The following is a 20,234-nucleotide window of genomic DNA, read 5'->3' as shown; positions in this document are numbered from 1 at the left end:
ATTCTTAATCAATAGGACATGAATGTTTATTTAATTAAGGTTTGCTAAATAAACTACAACTGGCTGGATTCACACAGCATACCAAATAATACTGTGTTTTAAAGCACACTGATCACAGCTATAATGTACTTTGTTGATTTGGACATTACATGTTTGCATGTAGACATTATTCCTTTGTATTGTGTACTGGTGAGACCATGTCTGGAATATTATATCCAGTTCCAGAGACATTTTAGGAAATACATTAACAAACTGGACTATGGATAATCAGGGTTTTAGAAGGAAAAGGTTGTAAGTTTGAGGTCTGGAGAAGAAAAGACTGTGGGGGAACATGATAACTCTCTTCAAGTACCTGAAGATTGCGAAGTAGAAAATATAGCAGGCTTTTCAAAGTTGCTCCAGAAGACAAGCAAAGAACAATGGTTTAAATTATAAGGGTACAGATTCTAGTTAGACATTAGGAAACATTTTGAAACAGTAAAAGCTGTTCAGTAATGAAAAAGACCTCTTCGGGATATGTAAGACTCTTTTTCACTGGAAGTGTTCATTTAAATGATGGGTGACTATCTGTCAGTGATGCTACAGTAATGGATTTTTGCAGTGGGCAGAGGATTAACCTAAATCTCCAAGATCCTTTCCAATTCTTACTTTCCATTATTCTATTATTTCATTCCATTCCAGATCAAGGGTACTTACTTGGAGTATCACCATTGATATCACATTTCATCATTTCACTAACAAAGTCACCAAGGGATGAATAAGAAGAGCTGGAGTCATCATAGTCCACACTGTCACTCCCACTGTTGCAAAGGGAGAGAAAATAGAAAAAAAATAAATTACGTAAGAGATTTAGCAGAATTTTTTTTATCATGGATTTGTATAACCTTAGTTGTATAGAGAGCATTATTTCTTTGGCCAGGTACCTCTTCCTGCTGCTAATAGCCAGGTTTCAGTCTGGAATTATCACTGCGGCAGGAAAATCTGTCCTGCCTTCCAGAGCAGGCTGGAAAAGCAGGTTTTTCTCAACTCCATGACAATGAAAACCCTGAAAGGATGAGCAAAACTATGTTCTATGGCAAAATTATAAATTATGTGGAATTAAACAGGCAGTAAGGAGTTTCTCATTTTCCCAATGGTAAAAGGAAACAGTGGAGGAATTCCTAATATCAATCACTGCCACATGTATGGCACATGTAGAAAACATATTCTAACTCTGTAAACAAGAGAGAGAAAGAAGAATGCCCAGGGACAACTCAGGGAATAGAAAATAGCATTTTCTCCTGTGTCTCATGGAAAGCATCTCAACTTATCAAACAGTGTCAGATAAGGATGGAATCCCCAAAATAGCAAACTGCTATCTGCAACTACTAAATTTTGGAGAACTTATTTGCCATTCTCAGGAAGTGTGAGCATGATATCCCTGTTCACTACTTAACCAGATAAGGAAATGAATGGCCCTGGAGCTTCTGCCTCTTAAAGATCTGTTTCCCAAAGGCAACATAACCTCATGCTATATTGCTCCCGAAACAAAAAGTAAAGAGATAGCGTACAATTACGTTTTCAATACAAAGGAAAAGGAGGCAATTTTGCAAAGCAATACACTTCTGAGAACAGCAGCCCAGAACTTAACAAGTATTAACAGTTGTACCATTATCTAAACCCTTTAAAAGAAGTCCAAAATGACATTAATATTCTTGAAGCAGTGTGCCCTATCCAAAATTTTCTCTCAATTTAGGAAGATTCTTCCTCTTGTGCAGATAATAGAGTTCCTCATAAAAACAAAACTCTTCAGTGGAACAACTTGCCTCCAGAAATTGTGAATGCTCCAACACTGGAAGTTATTAAGAAGAGACTGGATAACCATTTGTCTGAAATGGTATAGGGTTCCCTGCCTAAGCAGGGGGTTGGACTAGAAGGCCTCCAAGGTCCCTTCCAACTCTGTTATTTTAATTCTAAAAAAATTGTTAAGTCAGTTTTGCCCCATTATACGACATTTCTTGCCACATTTGTTAAGTGAATCACTGCAGTTGCTAAATTAGTACAATGGTTATGAAGTGAATCTGGTTTCCCCATTGACTTTGCTTCTCACAAGATTGCAAAAGGTGATCACATGACCCCAGAACATTGCAACCGTCATAAATGTGAGGCAGTTGTCAAGCATCCAAATTCAAATCACATGACCATGGGGATGCTGCAACGGTCATAAGTGTCATATGTCATTTTTTTCAGTGCAATTGTAACTTTGAATGCTCACTAAGCGAACTGTTGTGACATGGAGGACTACCTGTATTATGTTTTTGGAGCCAGGCAAAACTTTTAATCCTCCCAGGCTTTAAAAGGCTTTTCAAGAATTCTGGATCTGATACTTTTTTGTTGTTTCATCTATATTTTGAATGATTTTTGTTATAAATTATCTGCAATGTGTCCTTGAAACTGATGCTGGAGACAAATAAACAAAAAATGCTTACGAAGAATGACAAAGTTCACGACAAAGAAGATGACAAAGAATGACAAAGAAGATTGGTTGCATGCAGTTGCATTCCGTTCCTTACTAACCTATCATCAGTAGGATCTGAATCTGTTTCTCTGTCAGCTGGGACATTCATTGCTTCAGCTAGTTGAGAATTGCTGTCATAAACACGATAATGGATTGGCTGCAACTGATGAGCATACCACTTTGGCTTATCACCAATCAGAGCTGGGTCAAACATGTCTATAAACGCAATAAGAAACAAGTTTGCCTTATGCCAATCACAAAAATACAGTTACAGAAGCCACATGAACATTCTAAAACCCGGACAATTATGGAAAATAACAGTATTTCAGGCTTGAAATAGGTATTTCTAATTTTTATTGGAAAAACAATTCCTTATACTGAACAAATCTTTTTTGTTCTTAAGATAAAATCTTAAAACATAGTGGTCAGTTATTTCTCGGCAATATTTTGCATCGGAACATCCCAAATTAAAATCAAGAGGGCCAACAATTTATGATCACACTTACTGTTGTGGATTCTTTGGAAAGCATAATTAGTGGGACTGAGAGACCACTCCCCAAAGTATTCAACTGCTTGTGTCTTGGACAATTTTTCTGCAAATAGTGTCTGTTTTGGTCGTGAAGCTAAAAAGGAATTGGCCTGAAATGCAACCACAGGGCGTGGGAAGAGACGAAGTGTGCGGGTATGCATCTGGAATCCATGTAAAACATTTGGTGAATTGAAGAATCTCACCATAGCAACCCTTTAAAAAGGAAAGATAGGTCATTTAGCAACTAGCATGAAAACTGAAAAGGCGCAGAACATTCATGAATCACCAAAAAAATAACTGATGATGCATTCCCAATAAGGAAAGAACAAATGAATAAGTTTGTTCATGCTAACAATCACTAAATTGACTCTCAGAAGCACTTCTCAACCCTCCAAAATGCTGTTTTCATCATATTGCCCACTTTTTCTACAACTAAATTATGAAGTGAGCTGCAGATTGAAAAAGCTTACATTGTTCGGTAAGATTTGATAGTCTGAAAAAGTGCTACTAGGCTACTCCTGTGTTTTGGTTAACATCAATTAACATGGCTGCCCTAAAATGTCAGTAACATTGATAACTTTCTTTGAAGAGCCCCAAATATATTATGTAAATATATACTATTTTAGTATCTTAAATCAAGGCATCTGAAGGACGTTACCAATTTTATACCAGCTATCCTAAACATTTACAAAGTCGGCATAATTCACAGAAGTCATATAACAGCTTCTGCACAAAATATATATAAGCAACATATTAACCATACTACTTAGTACCGTAGATCATCATGAGAAGATCACACTGTTACAACAATTTTATCCGAATATTCATAGATAACCAATGTACATTGTCGGAAGATAATATAACTTTACTTATCATCTATTGCTAAACCGAACACCGGCTCTTCCCAACTAATTGGAAGTTTATTATTTTCATTCAGCAAAAGCACAATGCTTCATCTCACCTAGTGGCCACATCCACTGAATCTACATCATTGCCATAAATCAGTGGGTTGAACTCTGTGGACGGTGTGGATTGTAGGTCATTCTGTTGTCTTCCCAGAAGCAATGGGATTTCTTGACTTTCATGAAACTTTTCTAGGTTAAGAATAGGCTGGGTATTCAAACTCATGCTGGCCAAAGCCTAAAGAGCAATATGTTACAAACATAATAAACAAAAATGGCATTGCTATAATACAGCTCTGTCTCATGGGCAAAACACAAACAGTGTGATGTTCCAATATACCCTGGGATCATCTGAGACCTCTTTCGGTTGTTGTTTTTTAATGCCAATAAGAAAAAACTTAATCAATCCTTCCTCTGCTTAATTGCTTATCTTTTCTTACATTTGAATAAACAGAAAATAAAAAGAGGGAAATACACAAACTACTGTAAATATTCTTATACTAAAAAATTGCACAAAACACAAAACATTCACATAATCAATTAAATCTAATCAGAAGTTGCATTTTTTTAATTTACCATTTTACCTACTAAAGCTGTTTTAGAGAAAAACAGAAAAACTTTGAAATGAAATGCTGTGAGATTCAATTATTTATTTAAGAAACTATAAAATACTCTAGGCTCAATAGCTTTGAAAAATAAATCAAGAGTAATCTTGAATTTAAATTCCTCTCTAAACATATTGTAAGAAAAATATTGGAAAATACGATTTTATTAACTTGGCTACATAAGAAAAAAGATACATTAAATGTAAAATAAACTATCAATAGTATTTTGATACATCCTAAAATACAAAAATTATATTCTACAGTTTTATTTAAAAAGGACTTGGGGGGTGGGGGTTGCCTTTGAGTCAATGTTCAGTCCTGACAAACCTCTGAACTAGCCCTTGAAGATTTTATTTTATTTTTATTCCATCTTTAATATGCAATGAACATAATACTCCTCTCTCCTATTTTCTACAACAACAAACCAATGTGATAAGTTTAGCTGAGAGAAAGATAGTGGCTGGCCCAAAGTAATCCAATCTGGTTTCACATCAAAGCCTGGTGCCTTAACATTGGTTCTGAAAAAATGACTTATTTTGCAATAATTACCAATAATGGAATATGATCCCAATTTTTAAATCTCACAATCTTACTGCATGCTGAATATGAATGTTGGATTCAACTTATAGTTTCAACTTAAACTGCTTTAAAGCATAGGTACCAGGTACTTTTGGACTATTTACAAAGTGTGCACTACTATTACTGTTAATCTTCTCATCACTCCTTATCACCCCTCCCACTTGTGATTGTAGGACTGTAACTTTGTCGCTTGTATCCTTACGATTTATATTGACTGTTTCCTAGTATGATTTGATTGTTGATTGTATCCTATGACTATCATTAAGTGTTGTACGTTATGATTCTTGATTCTTAACGAATGTATCTTTTCTTTATACTGAGAGTATTTACACCAAGACAAATTCCTTGTGTGTCCAATCACACTTGGCCAATAAACTATTCTATTCTATTCTATTCTATTCTATTCTATTCTATTCTATTTCCAAATCAAGTTAAGAACATCCATTTAGAATGCACACACCATCAGATGTCAGATAGGTGGCAATAAGAACTTTTTATCTGTTGGGAAATACACTCTGGAAAAAAAAGCACATCCAGAGTTTTCTTTTTAGGAACTTATTTAAAAAGTTTTTCCCTCCAAAACATAGATGAGATGGGATGTGTATTAATTACACAAATATAGTCTGATTTACTGGCATACACTCTAATGACTTTGATACAATCATATGTATTATTAATGTATATTTATTACTTTTTTATTTTAAACATTAGAAATTAGTTCAGAACAAGTTTTTATGGAGAATGATACACAAATGCATTAAACAGATTAATACAAATTTACATTATTGGGTAGTTATTTCTGGTTCTGAATTCTTAACTCAGCCAATTTGTTCTGAGATTCCAATTTTGCCCTTCATGCCATATAAAAGGAGCAGAGTTAATGCATTCTTCACTATACAATTACTATGGAAGCCCAGATTCCAAGGCGGCTTAAGTTTTAAACAGTTTTCATCAACTCTTCTGGCTTCTGAAATGGCACTTCTCATATCACATTTGTAATATTCACAAAACAAGTATCTTCATCTTAGTTTAACATGCTGAATATACAAAAAACCAAACATCTTAGTTCTCTAGGTTGTCCACTAAAGTTTTCTCAATTTCAACTTCTTTGGAGGAGAGGGTGGTCTACCCTCAAGCCATGTGAATTTCTTTTATTTATCTTTCGCTTTAGTTCACCGTCTTTCACTGATATCTTCCACCAAAATACCCTTTCTTGTCAAAAGCCAATACATCAAAATAGACTAACAAAAATTATCCAATGGCAACTTAAGGGAGAAAAAGGTAAAATAAAGACACCTTTTTTTCAGGCGTGAGCAGTTGTTGCTGAGTGATTGCAGACATGCTAATCAGAGTCTGGAGGCAAGATGGAAGATCACATGACAACATCAGCGACAATCAGAGCCAAAGACGAATACATGATCACATAGAGACAGATGGAGAAAAGTCTATTATTACTAATACCACAGATGAGAAAATAAATAAATAAAAATAAAAAGCACAGTTCTTGAAGAAGGCCATGCTGCTTTGCTCCCATACACCTGTTTGTAAACATGTTCCCTTAAAAAGTACTGAGGGCTAGTAAATTGATGCACCACAAATAATTTAATACACAAACATCTGATGTTGTGACTGCAGTGAATGGGCTGTAAACATCTTTTAAAATATTTTACATACGTATTCACATAAGTTTGTTGCCTAGATTCATTACCATCAGTAAAGATTTTTTTTTTCATTCTTGCCTTCATTTATTTAATAAAAAATAAGATTGTGTTTCCTTTCTGCTAGAATAAAATATGGATTTTTATTTTATTCATATTGTTCAGGTGTGTGGGAATGTTGCCAACAGCCCCTTAAACTGTGGAAACAGAAACCAAACAGATCAGAAAGAGAGATTGCAGATTCTACTGCCTGTTGGTCTGTTGCATTAGCTTACACAATACATATAATCCTGCTCTTCTGTAAGAGACAGAAGCAGTAGCTTTTGAACTGCTGCTGTAACACTATATATATATATATATATATATATATATATATATATATATATATATATATATATATATATATATATATATATAAATAAAATTAATGATGTACAATGGGAAAACAAGTCATAGAAAAAATCAAAATGTTTAAGGCATACAATGAGTGGGAGGGGTAGGAACAAAAGAATGAGCTTTGTGCAGTTATTAAATTCAAAGTTGGATGTATAAAACCATTTTAAAGAGAGTGGCAAAGCTTTTTATGTGATTCTGAATGATATGAATAGTCCACAGAGTTTGACACACGTCAAATGTAGCTTATCAAAATGACGGTGGAGTAAGGATGTGATAAACCATACTCTAATGCTGTTTGAAGCATACATATTGATAACAGTTCAAAAATAGCACTTCAAGATGATTTCAAAGCTTCATGATCACATCAAGATTGTCGTGTGTATGAATAGATCTCGCATAAAACTCCAAGCCTCAATAAAGAGATTCAATTTTTATCACCATATATATGACTGATTAGGGCTATACAATATTAAACTATAATTGAGTGCTAGTACTACCAAACTTCAAATTGTGGTTAATGTTAACTATATTTGGTTAAAATAAGATATGTTTAATACACACTTTATAAATGTGGCTTTTTTTTCAATGAACCACTATTATTATTAAATAGTTTGAATCTGAATAACAAGCAAAACTGTAGGCAATCTAAGGTTAGTCTGATGATCAATTGTAGTTTAATATTATGTTTGACCACGATTTTCATTTTATGGCCCATATATTATACCTTTCTAGGATACATATTTTTACTCTGAAGTTTAATAATCCATTATTGGAAACACCATCACAAATCAATTCTATAAATAAATATCCATAAGATTGCTCCATAAATATAGGTATAAATTAATAGAACGGTGAAATGACAGGAAATAGGCAGAAATTGGACAAACTGAAAAGAACAGAAGTTGTTTTACTCTCTTAAGAAAATGTTATGGTGACTACCCCAACAGATTTTGGACATGCAGCCCCTTTTCAGCTTTTTTTTTCCTCATCCACAATCTAGTACAGCACTGGGGGGGGGGGAAGAATAATTACTAGTTCACCAGTATTTTATAGCTGACCAACCTAATTGAGCTTTTTAAAAATAATAATCAATTATTAATTATTAATGTGATTGTTACACTCTGCAAGTGACTACTCTTAGTCTTGATCCAAGCCCTTCCCTTTTGGTTTTCACCCTTTAAATTCCCACATATTCTGACTTCAAAAGAAACACGGTATATTTCTAGAACATAATTCACAGGAAAAAACAAATCTGTATACTTTCATGAAACAAACAATATAAAACAAATTGATTCTTGGTGGGGTGAGACAATTACTATTTTGTAAAAATTAAAGAAATGAAAAGGAAGGAAGAAAATTATTACACAGGATGTTTGTTCCAAATCTAATAAGAATTAGGGTTTCTCATATCCTTCTCTAAATACATTATATACATTCCAGTATCTCTTCAAGGGAAGCTATTTTTTGAAGTAACTATTCATTTGGGGACCAGAAATTAGAAGGAACTTCAATAAGTAGCCAGAGTCTCCTTGTTCTAATAGTAATATTATTTCATTACTCATTTTCTTTAATATATACCTCTGATGCTCACAGAGATTTTCCTTCACAAGTAGTAAAATGATGATTATGAAATTATGATCAACTTTGAGCCTGGACCTCTTAAAACTTTGGTCCAAGTTTCTGTTGTCCCAACACTCTCATCTTAGTTTTAAACTCCTCTTAACCATACTCACCAGAACATTAACTTACCTGCTTCAGATGCTTTTTCAGTTCTAAAACTTCCGGTTCTGGCAAAGTAGGCAGTAATTCAGCATTTGTAGGAACAATGACCTGAAATTAAAATTTAAAAATAACATTGCATCAAGGAAATCCCTTGAGTGGATTTCTTTTATATATCATGGAAACAAGCTCAATTAACTCATGCAAAGGAATCTATGCTCCAAATCAGTGTGACAAAGAGAACCAAATAATCCATCAAATATTGGTGACCAGGAAATTAAGTTGTTTTAGAAGCAGGGAGAAAACAGGTATCTTTGTTAGAAAAAACAATGCGGAATTAGATAATTCATAATACTGACTTATGACCTGTCCTCAAAGTTACAACCATCATATCCCCCTCACAGTCCTGGGATTGCTGTTTAGGTACTTCACAACTGATTTGCATTTATGATAATTGTAGCATCTTGCAGTCACATGATTTGCAACCTTCCAAGCCAGCTTCTGACAAATAAAGTCGATCAAGGAAGTAGGATTTGCAACCATGTGATTGAAATTCCAGTTCCAATTATCAATATAAGTCAAGCACTACCTGCATGCCTAAATGCTTCTCTAAACTATATTTAACACATAAATAGGAACAAGTTACCTTGTTGGTGTCTAGATCCACCAGCCATACATCATCTGGCATTTTAAAGTCTAACTTATAAAGGAAGAAGCTTGCTGGTACTCCAATAATATAAGGTGTTGGGGCTAGAAGTAGCTGTAATGGGCAGAAAATATTAATAAAAGTCAGATAAGAACAAAACTGGGCAAGTTTAAATACTAATGTATATACAGTATATTTTGGAAGAAGGTATATCAGAAATAAATATAACAAAGCTGAGAAGACAATGAAATAGTTGGGAAACTCCTTAAACTTATACCGCATAGGATGGAAAATACATTTGGAAATAATTAAAGTAATGTTGATTTTGAGACCTAATTTCATGTAGAAATAATTCCATCATGTCGGGAATCAGAAGGCCTAGTCCTTGTCAGGCACAAAGCCAGATATCTGCCTCTGAATCAAGCACTCTCTGTCAGACCAGGTGAAAAGGCAATGATGAGTCACTTTGAAAGTCTTATTAAAAAAGGCAGTTACCAGGACTCCAGCTAACTCAAAGGCATACAATTCTTTTTTCAAGCTACAGTAAATCAAATGTAGAACATTCATTGTTCTAAAGCAACCAATATAAAAAAGTGTATAGAAGGAAAGAATTTAGACTTTCTTTTAGAAAAATAATCCTTTGAAAACATTCTTAATTCTTTCCAAGCACAAGAAAAAATAAATACACTGAAGATTTCAGTAACAAGTAAGCAATACTTGTTAACAGATAAATATATTGGCTCTAAGGAAAGTCTTTAGTTGAGTCAAGGTTGGACTGTCCTAACATAATCATTGATATACCTGTTCTGCGGAAGCCATGCAGGTAGGAAGGAGAGGAATCACTGGGAACATGTATTCCAATGGGTAGATCAAAGATACAAATGCCATCACAGACATAGATAGAGCATTGTAATCTCGAGACTGCAGTACTACCTGAGGCCAAAGAAAATTGCATTAGTGCAAACATAAAGCAAAATTCTAAATTTTCTTAAATGCTGCTCAGTTCTATTTTCATTTCCAGTGCTGCTTCCTTAATCAAATGCTAGTTTACACAAAAAGATACAATTATGAAGGACACACCCTTTATTCCTTCATGGACAATAATAGGAAATTATCAATTATGACAAATCTATATAATCTTCAATGCTAAAGCACTACTGAAACATTGTGGAAAGGCAATGCAGTTCTCACTGCTAAATTATCTACGACGAATCGGCCACATTTTCCTCTCACCTTATGTTCCAGAAGAATGCAGGACAGGACTTGCAAGCAGGCATCCACACCTAACAGCTCCAAGGGCAAGTGCAAAGGGAAATCCACCAGAGAAAAGCGGGAAGGGTCGGGGAGGGCAAATGTCAAGGCTGGCTGCAATTCATGAGGTAAAACTTCCACATCCACACGTTTCTGGCCAGCAACTGGCACAGGTGAGCGAAGAAGCCGATAAATCCAAGCCTCGGTTTCACGCAAATCATGTAGCAAAGCACTAGATTTCTCCTCCACAAGCAGTGAGCCTGTGAAAATCCGCCACATGGTGTCCCTTTATAAAAAAATGATAGGATTAATACACCTACTTTTAGTAGTTCTACTGAAAATCCTGCAAAAAACATTAGGTTATAGCTTTGTTTCAAGAGAACAATAAAGATTCAGAAGACATTTTTTGACACTTTGCATACATACATAATATTAAATCAAAAGACTAACCATGGTTTTCTGAACAAGTCATCATGGCATGCTGCAATATATAGCACTGGGCCATAATGGGCAGGTTTATTCATCACATTACACCCCAAAGATTACTATATAAAAAGCAATCATAAAATTGTTTGTAATGTAGAATCTGTTTTATCAGTTTTATGCATTTGTGTAGTATTGCGCCATGCAACAAGTACACATATGGTTGTTGGTGGGGGAGGCCCTGGAACAGAGATCAGACTTGGGAGTATACAGTTCAAATTATGAATATTATGTTCTCCCGATCTTAGTTTTCAATCTATGAAAAAACAGAGAGCAGGGCTAAAATGACATGTTAATAACATTCTGGTAATATAATTATATAAGCTTTATAAAAACTCAGTCATTGATTAATTCAGCAACCTTATAAATCAAAATTATATGCTAATTATAAATAAATAGTTATCTTGTAACATATGCAATATGATCTTTTTACATTGATGATGAAAGCAATCAGGGCTCAAAGTAGTAAGACATGAAGTCAGTCTTGGAATCAACCAGGTTTCACAGACTCATACTGCAGGAATTATTATTGTACAGCAATCAGAATACTTTAGATAAATAACACCCAATAATATTTTATCAATACATTTTTGTCTCACAGAGTATTCCTTTGCATCTCAAAAATGGAAAGCAGTATCATTTTACTGAAATCCAAAGTAGAATTAAAAAAGCCATTGTGGCAGGCTTACTACAGAAATCATTGTGCAAAATAATAATTCATAATATTGTATGTTTAGGTCCACTAACTTTATGTATTTCCCTTCAGCTTGCTTGAAAAGGCTTCCTTTCATGCTTCTTTTCTTTCTTATTATTATCTTTGTATATCTTATTTATAGTATTATCAAAGTTCACAGAAGGAAATATCAAAGCTCACAGAAGGAAAAATTGAATACCATAGCATGCATACATTTTTGACATGGTATTCATGTATATATAGGTAGACCTCAATTTACAACAGTTCATTTAGTGACAATTCAAAGTTACAATGGCATTTAAAAAGTGACTTATGACCATTTTCATAATTACGACCTTCAAAACATCTCCATGATCATGTGATCAAAATTCAGGTGCTTGGCAACCAGTTCATATTTATGGTGTCCCAAGATCATGTAATCATCTTTTGCGACCTTCTGATAAGCAGTCAATGGGGAAACCATTTTTGTTTAACAGCTGGGTTACTAATTTATCAGGTGAATCGATTCACTTAACAATTGAGGCAAGAAAGGTTGTAAAGTGGAGCAAAACTCACTTAACAAATGTCTCACTTAACAACATAAATTGTGGTCATAAGTTGATGACTACCTGTATCTTAAAGAGATAAAGGTTCTAAGATCAGAACATTTTGGGGGAAATCACAAAAATTCTCATGTCTAACATTTTGTAGTCAAATGCCAGAATTTTTTCAATAACAGATGCAGCTTTTGGACATTCCAGTTGGGAGCTAGAAAGTCAGAACATGACACACACTTCTATGCAAGTTCAATGGCTGCCACTTTGTGTCCAAGCCCAATTCAAGGGGCTGGTTTTGACTTCTAAAGCCTTGAATAGTTTTTGAGACTGAAATGTTTGAAAGCTACCTAGGCCACGGATAAAGTCTCCCTCATGTGAGCTTGATTCCTTTAACTTTATACATATAACCATATGGTTTTCCTAGCAACAATATGGAAGTGGTTTCCATTACATTCTCCTCCAATTTCTTTTTCAACTTTCTTGTCTAGCCTATAGCCCTACATACAATCCTTGGGGTATTGAAGGCTGTGAGGAAGAGGTTTTACTCCTTTCGCTGTGTATGAATCTTGTGGAAAGTTTTGAGGTTGTAGATTAGCCAACAGAAGGGGAAAATGTGATGAAAGGAGAAAATAGGCATGTAAAACATTTTTTTTGTTCTTACATGTAAATTGTTTGCCTAATTCACCTCTTTATTCACCTAATTCACCTAATTCACCTAATTCACCTATTATCAGGCTCTTAAATTATTATTTAATAATTTAATTAATTAATTAACAATTAATAATAAATTTTAATTTACAACTACAACCCCCCAAAAAGAAGAAGAAAAATTCAAGATTTTAATTTTGCCGCACTATTTAAGCAACAGAAACTGTGTCTCTAGAAAATAAGTGACAGTATGGTATAAAAAAGTTTTACACTTCTACTAACAAACTCTCTCTACAGATTCTCTGGTCTACACATTCTCACATGAAAAGAGAAGGGAATCTGAGTAATTTTTACTTTGTTAGGCAAATAGCCAATTATATGAAGATTTTATACTCTACTGTATCATTTAGATTTGGAAACAAGTGGGGGAAAACCCCACTCCCATCTATACCTCTGCACTCCTCGAGGGATTGCCAGCTTCTTGCCTAAGAGCCTCTCACTGCAGCAGTCCACCAGCTTCTTCAGAGTGTACAGACATTCACGAAAGGTAGAAAAAAAGGGATAGTGACTGAGAATGCAGAGTGAGGTCAAGGTACTGTTACGAGAACGATGAGTGCCTTTTGCTGATGATTTACTCCGAGGTGACCGGTTTGTATCTGGAACTGGCTCTGTGCTCTGTGGCTGCAGACAGACACCTCTCTCTAAACTTTCGTTAGCTCTTTCTTTTTGCACAGTTGAAGCATCCCCAGATTTGGGAGCCTTCTGTCCATCTCGGCTACGATGTCCTTCACCTTTCTCCTTGGAAATACGCTTCTGGAAGGACCGATAGAAGTTAACGCATATCCCATAGCGGGTGATGCCTGTATCTTTGTCTGTGAGCGTGAAGACAAAGGAGGTATCATCTCGCAAGCTCATTCGCTTCTGTCGCACGCTTAAGCATCCTTCTGGTTGGCAGAAAAAGACTACATCGGGAGGCAGTGGGAAATCAGTGTGGTCTTCTAGCGGGTAACGGCGTAGTAGTTCAGGTGTCTGTGCCACACTATCACTGCTTGGTTGCCTACAGGAGTACAAGTATAAAATTACTGAAATATACTGTTACTAAGGTAGAAATGTCACACTGATGCAAATCTTCCCAATGGAAACACCACAAATACCACAGGACTCTTTCTGTAAATGGGGGTTGTAGGTTGGGTTGCAGAAAGAAGAGAAATGAGTCATCTTCATGACTAGTAATATGTCAAAGAGAGCTTATGAATCCTGACAGGGTTTGGACAGAATAGTGAAAATATACTCTTATGATTGATATGCTTAGCACACCATAATAGCTTAAAAAATGATACAATTATAATAAGCGTCTCCAGAGCTTAAATGGAAAATTAGATGACAGAAACAAGAAATGTATGGTTAGTAACAAAATGGATCTTTTTTTCGACAAGCAAAAAGAGGTAATAGTGAGCCTGGCTTGATAGTATGATAAACTGGTTTTATATTTGAGGTCTCCAATTCAATTGTAAGAAGGTAAGTCATTATTTTTACTTCCATGTAAGAATGTCAGGGTGGGAAAGGACAACTTTCAGTAAAAGAGCATGATGCATTAATCAGTTAAGTGAATCAATAAATAAACTGAAATTCAAATCAAAATCAAAAAAGCCAAACCTCACAACACAAGCTTTTAAATATACCACAGTAATTGCTTGAGAAAATATTTGAATTACTAACCATATAGATTATAAACTTCAAATACTAACCGAACAACTAACTAAAATTACACTTTAAGTTTAATGCATGCCATTGGCTTTTTGTAAACTACTGGCTTACAGTCCCAGTAGTTCCCCCATGCCTTGGGTTGAGATAGACAGGGCCCCCTTGTTGGTTGTGTTTTTGTTTATTTTTTGTAATGCTGTATAGAATGGCCAAATTCCATCTTGATTTGGGGTAGGATGTTTATCCTGTTTATATTACAAGCTGTCTCTGCAGTTGGAATTGGGTGGTGTCTACAATGGATCAAACACATATATAAATTACAGCAAATAATATCACCAATTACAAATGTCCTACTAAAAAGTAAATAAACATTGAGTTAAGGGAGCAAGCCACATGTTATAAAACTATGTAAATCCTTTGCTTGATTTTTTTAGTAAAAAGCAACTGTTGGAGGCTGCCATCAGCAATGAAAAAGGAACAGATGGAATGTGGGTGATCTAACTGTCCAACATTTTTTCCTCCCCCAAACATCCACTAACTACCTTCTCTCCACTACCATAAAATGGAGAAACAGATTCAATACTGTTTTCCTATAAAGGGAGGTAGAGGAAGTTTATGTCACAGCAGTCGGACAATATGCAATTGCACATTGCTATTATTGCCAATGTGGGTATTAAAAGCAGAAATACACTTGGCAGACTACCTTTTCTTCTACATCTTGCTTGTGATCGTAGGCTCCACAGTAACTTAGAAACATTTCACACAGATCTTTTTGCTTTCTTAGATAATTTTATTTAATTCTTATTTCAAGGTATAGATTGCATTTACTTGTTAGTAATCAAATGGTCTAAGAAGTTCAAAGTCTATATTGCATCATCTACAGGTTGTTTATAATGAAGTTTTTCCAAATTATTTTAATGTTTTCATCAGAAGGAATGCAGAGATCTTGGCGTATTAGCATTCATATCAAGTTGTCTTTTAATAAAGTGATGTCAAGCAATACCCAAAGCTTGCAGACATATGTGGGAAGCAGTCTGCATCAGGTACTCTTCATTATTCAATGTGGTTTTGCATTTATGATAGTAGAAGCCGCCCATTATTTTGGATACTTTATAGAGATGCTCACTAGCAAGAGCAAGAGCACTTAGACTTATATATTGCTTCACAGTGCTTTGCGGCCCTTTCTAAGCAGTTTACAGAGTCAGCATATTGCCCCCAACAATCTGGTCCTCATTTTACTGACCTCAGAAGGATGGAAGGCTAAGTCAACCTTGAGTCGGTGAAAATCGAACTGCTGGCAGTTGGCAGAATTAGCCTGCAATACTGCTTTCTAACCACTGTGCCATCACTAGTAAACATAAATGTTGTGCCCCTCCCACCTTGCTTTGGGCTGGTGATTAATGGCAGCAGCTATTTACTATTTTCTATACCCCTTTATTAGACCATTGTGATAATATGTGTATATTTATTCTAAGCAAACACATCTAGATGTTTACTATACCTGGCTCCAATAATTACAAGATAATCAAGTAAGCGAGGGCAGATCCTCTTCTTTTGCACCATGGTCTCGCTTCCTATACTATGTCATCTCAATGAATTCTTTTGTCATTGGTCCATCTAATATCCAGTACGTGCTCTAAAGAGAATTCCTCTGGAAATTGCGACATGAACCTACAAGTAAGAAATATTCCATTAAAGATTAGATTTGTATCCATCAAGGCTAATGACTTGATAATAAGTAATAATTTGAGCAATTTGTGACAGATATGACAAACATCAACCTATGCAACACACTGTTCAAAGTTTCACCTCTTTTATGTCTATTTGGTAAATACAACAGGAAAAAATATATCCAAGATTGAAAACAGAAGTTTCATCTTTTCAACTACCTGCATATTCCCCAAATTTCTGAAAAGTGCAAAATTAATCAGAATTATAACGAGCCTTTCCTAAAGTTGGCATTGGAGATTTCCTCATTTTGTATTTCCTCATTTTCCTCATATATAGCAAATGACAAGAAATACATAATAAGAGTATTCACAATCTGACCAATGTGTCTGCATCTCAACTAGCCAATTTTTAGTTAAATGAAAAAGGAATTACTTCAGCTTATGCTTATGTTCAGGAGCATTTTATCCAACAAGCACTCCTAAATACAGAGAGTCCTTGTCTCATAACCAGCTACTTAACAACTATTCACAGTTACAATGACCCCCCAAAAAACAAAGTAAATAACGGGCTGAAATGTCTCTTGCTGTAAACATTCATGACAATATACATTTTGTGTCTGGCAAGCAACCTACAGCATTGTGAATTTCTGACATAAGAGCACTACATTCACAAAAGCTTCTGAAAATATCTACTAGGACAGAGTTAAAAACTGGAACAGATGGAACTCAATAATATTAATCATGTTTATATTCTTAAATAAACTGTAATCAAAATGAAGTCAAGTTGATTGTTCAACAGTAGCATATACTTAGTTTTCTTACTTAATTGCATTACAAAATTTAGCTATAGATATTTTTATAACTTGTTAAAAGAAATTAGTGCTTAGTATTTTTGTGCTCAAAATTTTCATAGTTTTTAAATTAGTATTACAATACTAAATTAATATAGTAGGAAAATACAGAGACATAAAAGTATTAATATAATAAAACATCAAAATGTTGACAATAATTTTAAAGGGAAAGGGAAAAACAGGAGGGAGGCATGGAAAATTATATTATAAATAAATTGCAAAATATTTCATCATATTGTTCAAAAGTCTGCTTCTTTACCCTTTCTTGGAAAACAAAAGTAATTCAAATATTAAGAAATTGCTACATGAGTTTTTCATGATTTACACCTAGCAGTAGATTCCAATTTTATCTAATATTAAACCTAATACTATGTTTCTCACAAAATAAGGCCGGGCCCCGAAAAAACGGTTAGGATGTCTTTTCGGGGGTGAATTAATTTCTCCCCCCCCCCACACCGTCTCCAACAACAGCATCTGAGTCGCTCCCGCTTTCCCCCCGTCCCCGTAACAACAGGGAAAAAAAGATTTTGAGGTACCTGGGAGAGCCGCGCACTGCATTTTGGTTTAATCCCGAGCAGCTGGGTGGGCGTGAGAAGAGCCGAGCAAGCGTCTCTGCTGCTGTTACGCTTGGTGCTCCAGCCTCGGGCTCTGCAAGTTTGCAAAAGTCCTGGTGCGCAGCCCGTTCCTGCATTCCAAGCACCCAGGCCAAGCTGCAGCTGTCCCTCTCTCACCAGAGCCGTCTCCAATAACAGCGGCAGCAACCGTGGAAGTTACGGAGGCGGCTGCCACACCCGAGAAGCGGCTGAAACGCTTCCACTTTTGCAAACTTGCAGAGCCCGAGGTTGGAGCACCAACTAACTCATGTTTATGATGGTTGCAGTGTCCAGGAGTCACGTGATCCCCTTTTGCAACCTTTTGACAAGCAAAGTCAATGGAGAAGCTAGATTCACTTAACAACTGCAGCGATTCACTTAACAAGTGTAGCAGGAAAGGCCACAAAATGGGGCAAAATGTCTCACTAAGCAACAGACTTTGGACGCAATTGTGGTCATAAATTGAGGACATGCTTGGTACAGAATACCAAGTTTTGAAGATTTAAAAAAAAGCATCGATGTCTCATCATCATCATCGCCTTCTAAAATCTCACCCTGCCTTTATAGCATGTTACCAATATATGCACTTTCCCTACGAGTATCAGTCCTAGTTTTTAATATATTTTAAAATGACCCCACAGTATAACACTGTACACTCCTGCATTCCTCAACATCCATGCTTACAGGTGAATTTGACTAACATTTTCCAATATAGCACAGTTTATGCCTTTTAGGGGGGATATTCTAGAGAAAAATATATGATCAAATATATCAGTCAACCAATAGTCTAGTGACTAGTCGTTCAATTACAATTGCAAGTCATACATATCAAGCTGGGTAACAGGAACCTCGGGTAATCTGATTCAGATCAGTCTCCATAGCAACTCATCTTCTAGTCCCTGGATCATACCACGTTAGGTCTATTTATAGAAGCACATCGGCTCCCCCCCCCACACTTGCATGCATAAACATATCAACTTCACCTGCACTACAAACAAGATTCCCCTAGGTACAATATCTTCCTTGAGTCAGTAAATTACTATTGTTTTTGTGGCACCTCTATGATATTGTAACTTCCTAATCATTAGGGCTTTTCCCATATACGACAGACACTACCAGCTTTTATTCACGTTTGAACTAGTTTATTCATCAAATTTGTATTAACCCACAATCTACAACTACATACAATCTGATTTCCAAATACTTCTATACAATTTTCAGATTGTGAATTTTCTTGATTTAGTTGTTATCTGTATGTGCAGAAAAGATCGAGGGGAAAATCTGGTACCTTAATAATTTCTAAGAACTTTATTTAAACATCTAAAGCAGGAGTCTTCAAACTTGACAGCTTTAAGACTTGTGGACTTCAACTCCCAGAATTCCTCATGTTAGCTCAGGAATTCTGGGAGTTGAAGTCCACAAGTCTTAAACTTGCCTTGATCTAAAGGGAAAGCAAAAAGCAAAACAGGAATTAGTTTATCTGTCTCATACTAAAACTGTCTGTTTCTCTTCAATTGGGTGAAACAGTGCATCCTAGGGCAACATGGCATTTAAATTTGGCAAAGTTGTGATTGCTTTCGTGCTGCTGTATCACTGTGATCAGCTACAGTCATATAATCATTTCCAGCACTCCCTGCCAGCTTCCTACAAGGAATATCAATGGAGAAGCAATCAAAGATTTGGAAATTGCTTCTGTTCCCACTGTTTTTTTTCCTGCCCATAATCATTCTGTTTCTCAGGTAAGGAAACATCTCTGAAACAATGACTAATTAGGTCAAGGGTTGTCTGATATTTAAATAGTGTAGAATGTATGAGTTATTACACTATCCTGAGAAACATAATAATGCATAATAATGCAGTTACAGGTTGTCTTGGCTTAACAAACCTAATTGGGACAGGGACTTCTATCTCTAAGCAAAGCAGTTGTTAAGTGAAGCATCACATGACTGCACCATTTACCAATTGTCATTAAGAGAGGGTCATGTGGTCATTAAGCATGGACCTCATGCTTCTCCTGCCCAGTTGTGCTTGCCTCTGCTTCAATTTGCCCTATCCATTTCCCCACAGCTCTGTTGGATCTACACTCCCCCACTGACGCCTTAGTAAAGGGAAACCTTCAGTTTTCTTAAGTCTATGAAAAAGCTAAATTATAAAAATGAATCAGACACAAAAGTTAGGCTCCCTAGGCTAAAAAGTTATTAAGCATGACACGGTCACATAATAACTTTTACCGATGAAAAATAAGAATTATTATTGATGAAAAGTGAATGAGG

General features: G+C 35.5%; 1 protein-coding gene across 50 annotated transcripts in view; it reads right to left on the bottom strand.

The window, feature by feature from the left end:
* The window catches only part of MADD (MAP kinase activating death domain), a 95,732-nt gene that overhangs the window by 67,078 nt on the left and 8,420 nt on the right, over positions 1-20,234 (bottom strand). For 32 of the 50 annotated variants that reach the window (XM_087951359.1, XM_087951366.1, XM_087951361.1 and 29 more), the window contains exons 2-12: positions 16,349-16,518; positions 13,595-14,200; positions 10,765-11,068; positions 10,333-10,464; positions 9,532-9,645; positions 8,916-8,996; positions 6,409-6,465; positions 3,988-4,166; positions 3,004-3,239; positions 2,557-2,713; positions 697-800 (exon numbers count right to left, since the gene is read on the bottom strand). In XM_087951359.1, the coding sequence (XP_087807485.1) occupies positions 697-800; positions 2,557-2,713; positions 3,004-3,239; positions 3,988-4,166; positions 6,409-6,465; positions 8,916-8,996; positions 9,532-9,645; positions 10,333-10,464; positions 10,765-11,068; positions 13,595-14,200; positions 16,349-16,410 (2,032 nt within the window). In that variant the 5' untranslated portion in view covers positions 16,411-16,518. The remainder of the gene's footprint in view (positions 1-696; positions 801-2,556; positions 2,714-3,003; positions 3,240-3,987; positions 4,167-6,408; positions 6,466-8,915; positions 8,997-9,531; positions 9,646-10,332; positions 10,465-10,764; positions 11,069-13,594; positions 14,201-16,348; positions 16,519-20,234) is intronic. The other 18 variants (XM_087951370.1, XM_087951373.1, XM_087951375.1 and 15 more) reach the window with 1 other exon arrangement.

The sequence above is a fragment of the Notechis scutatus genome, chromosome 1 (genome assembly GCF_049901735.1).
Source record: "Notechis scutatus isolate UNSWTSFEM ecotype Mainland chromosome 1, rNotScu1.2, whole genome shotgun sequence".
Lineage (NCBI taxonomy): Eukaryota > Metazoa > Chordata > Lepidosauria > Squamata > Elapidae > Notechis > Notechis scutatus.
This window is presented reverse-complemented; position numbering and strand designations above follow the sequence as displayed.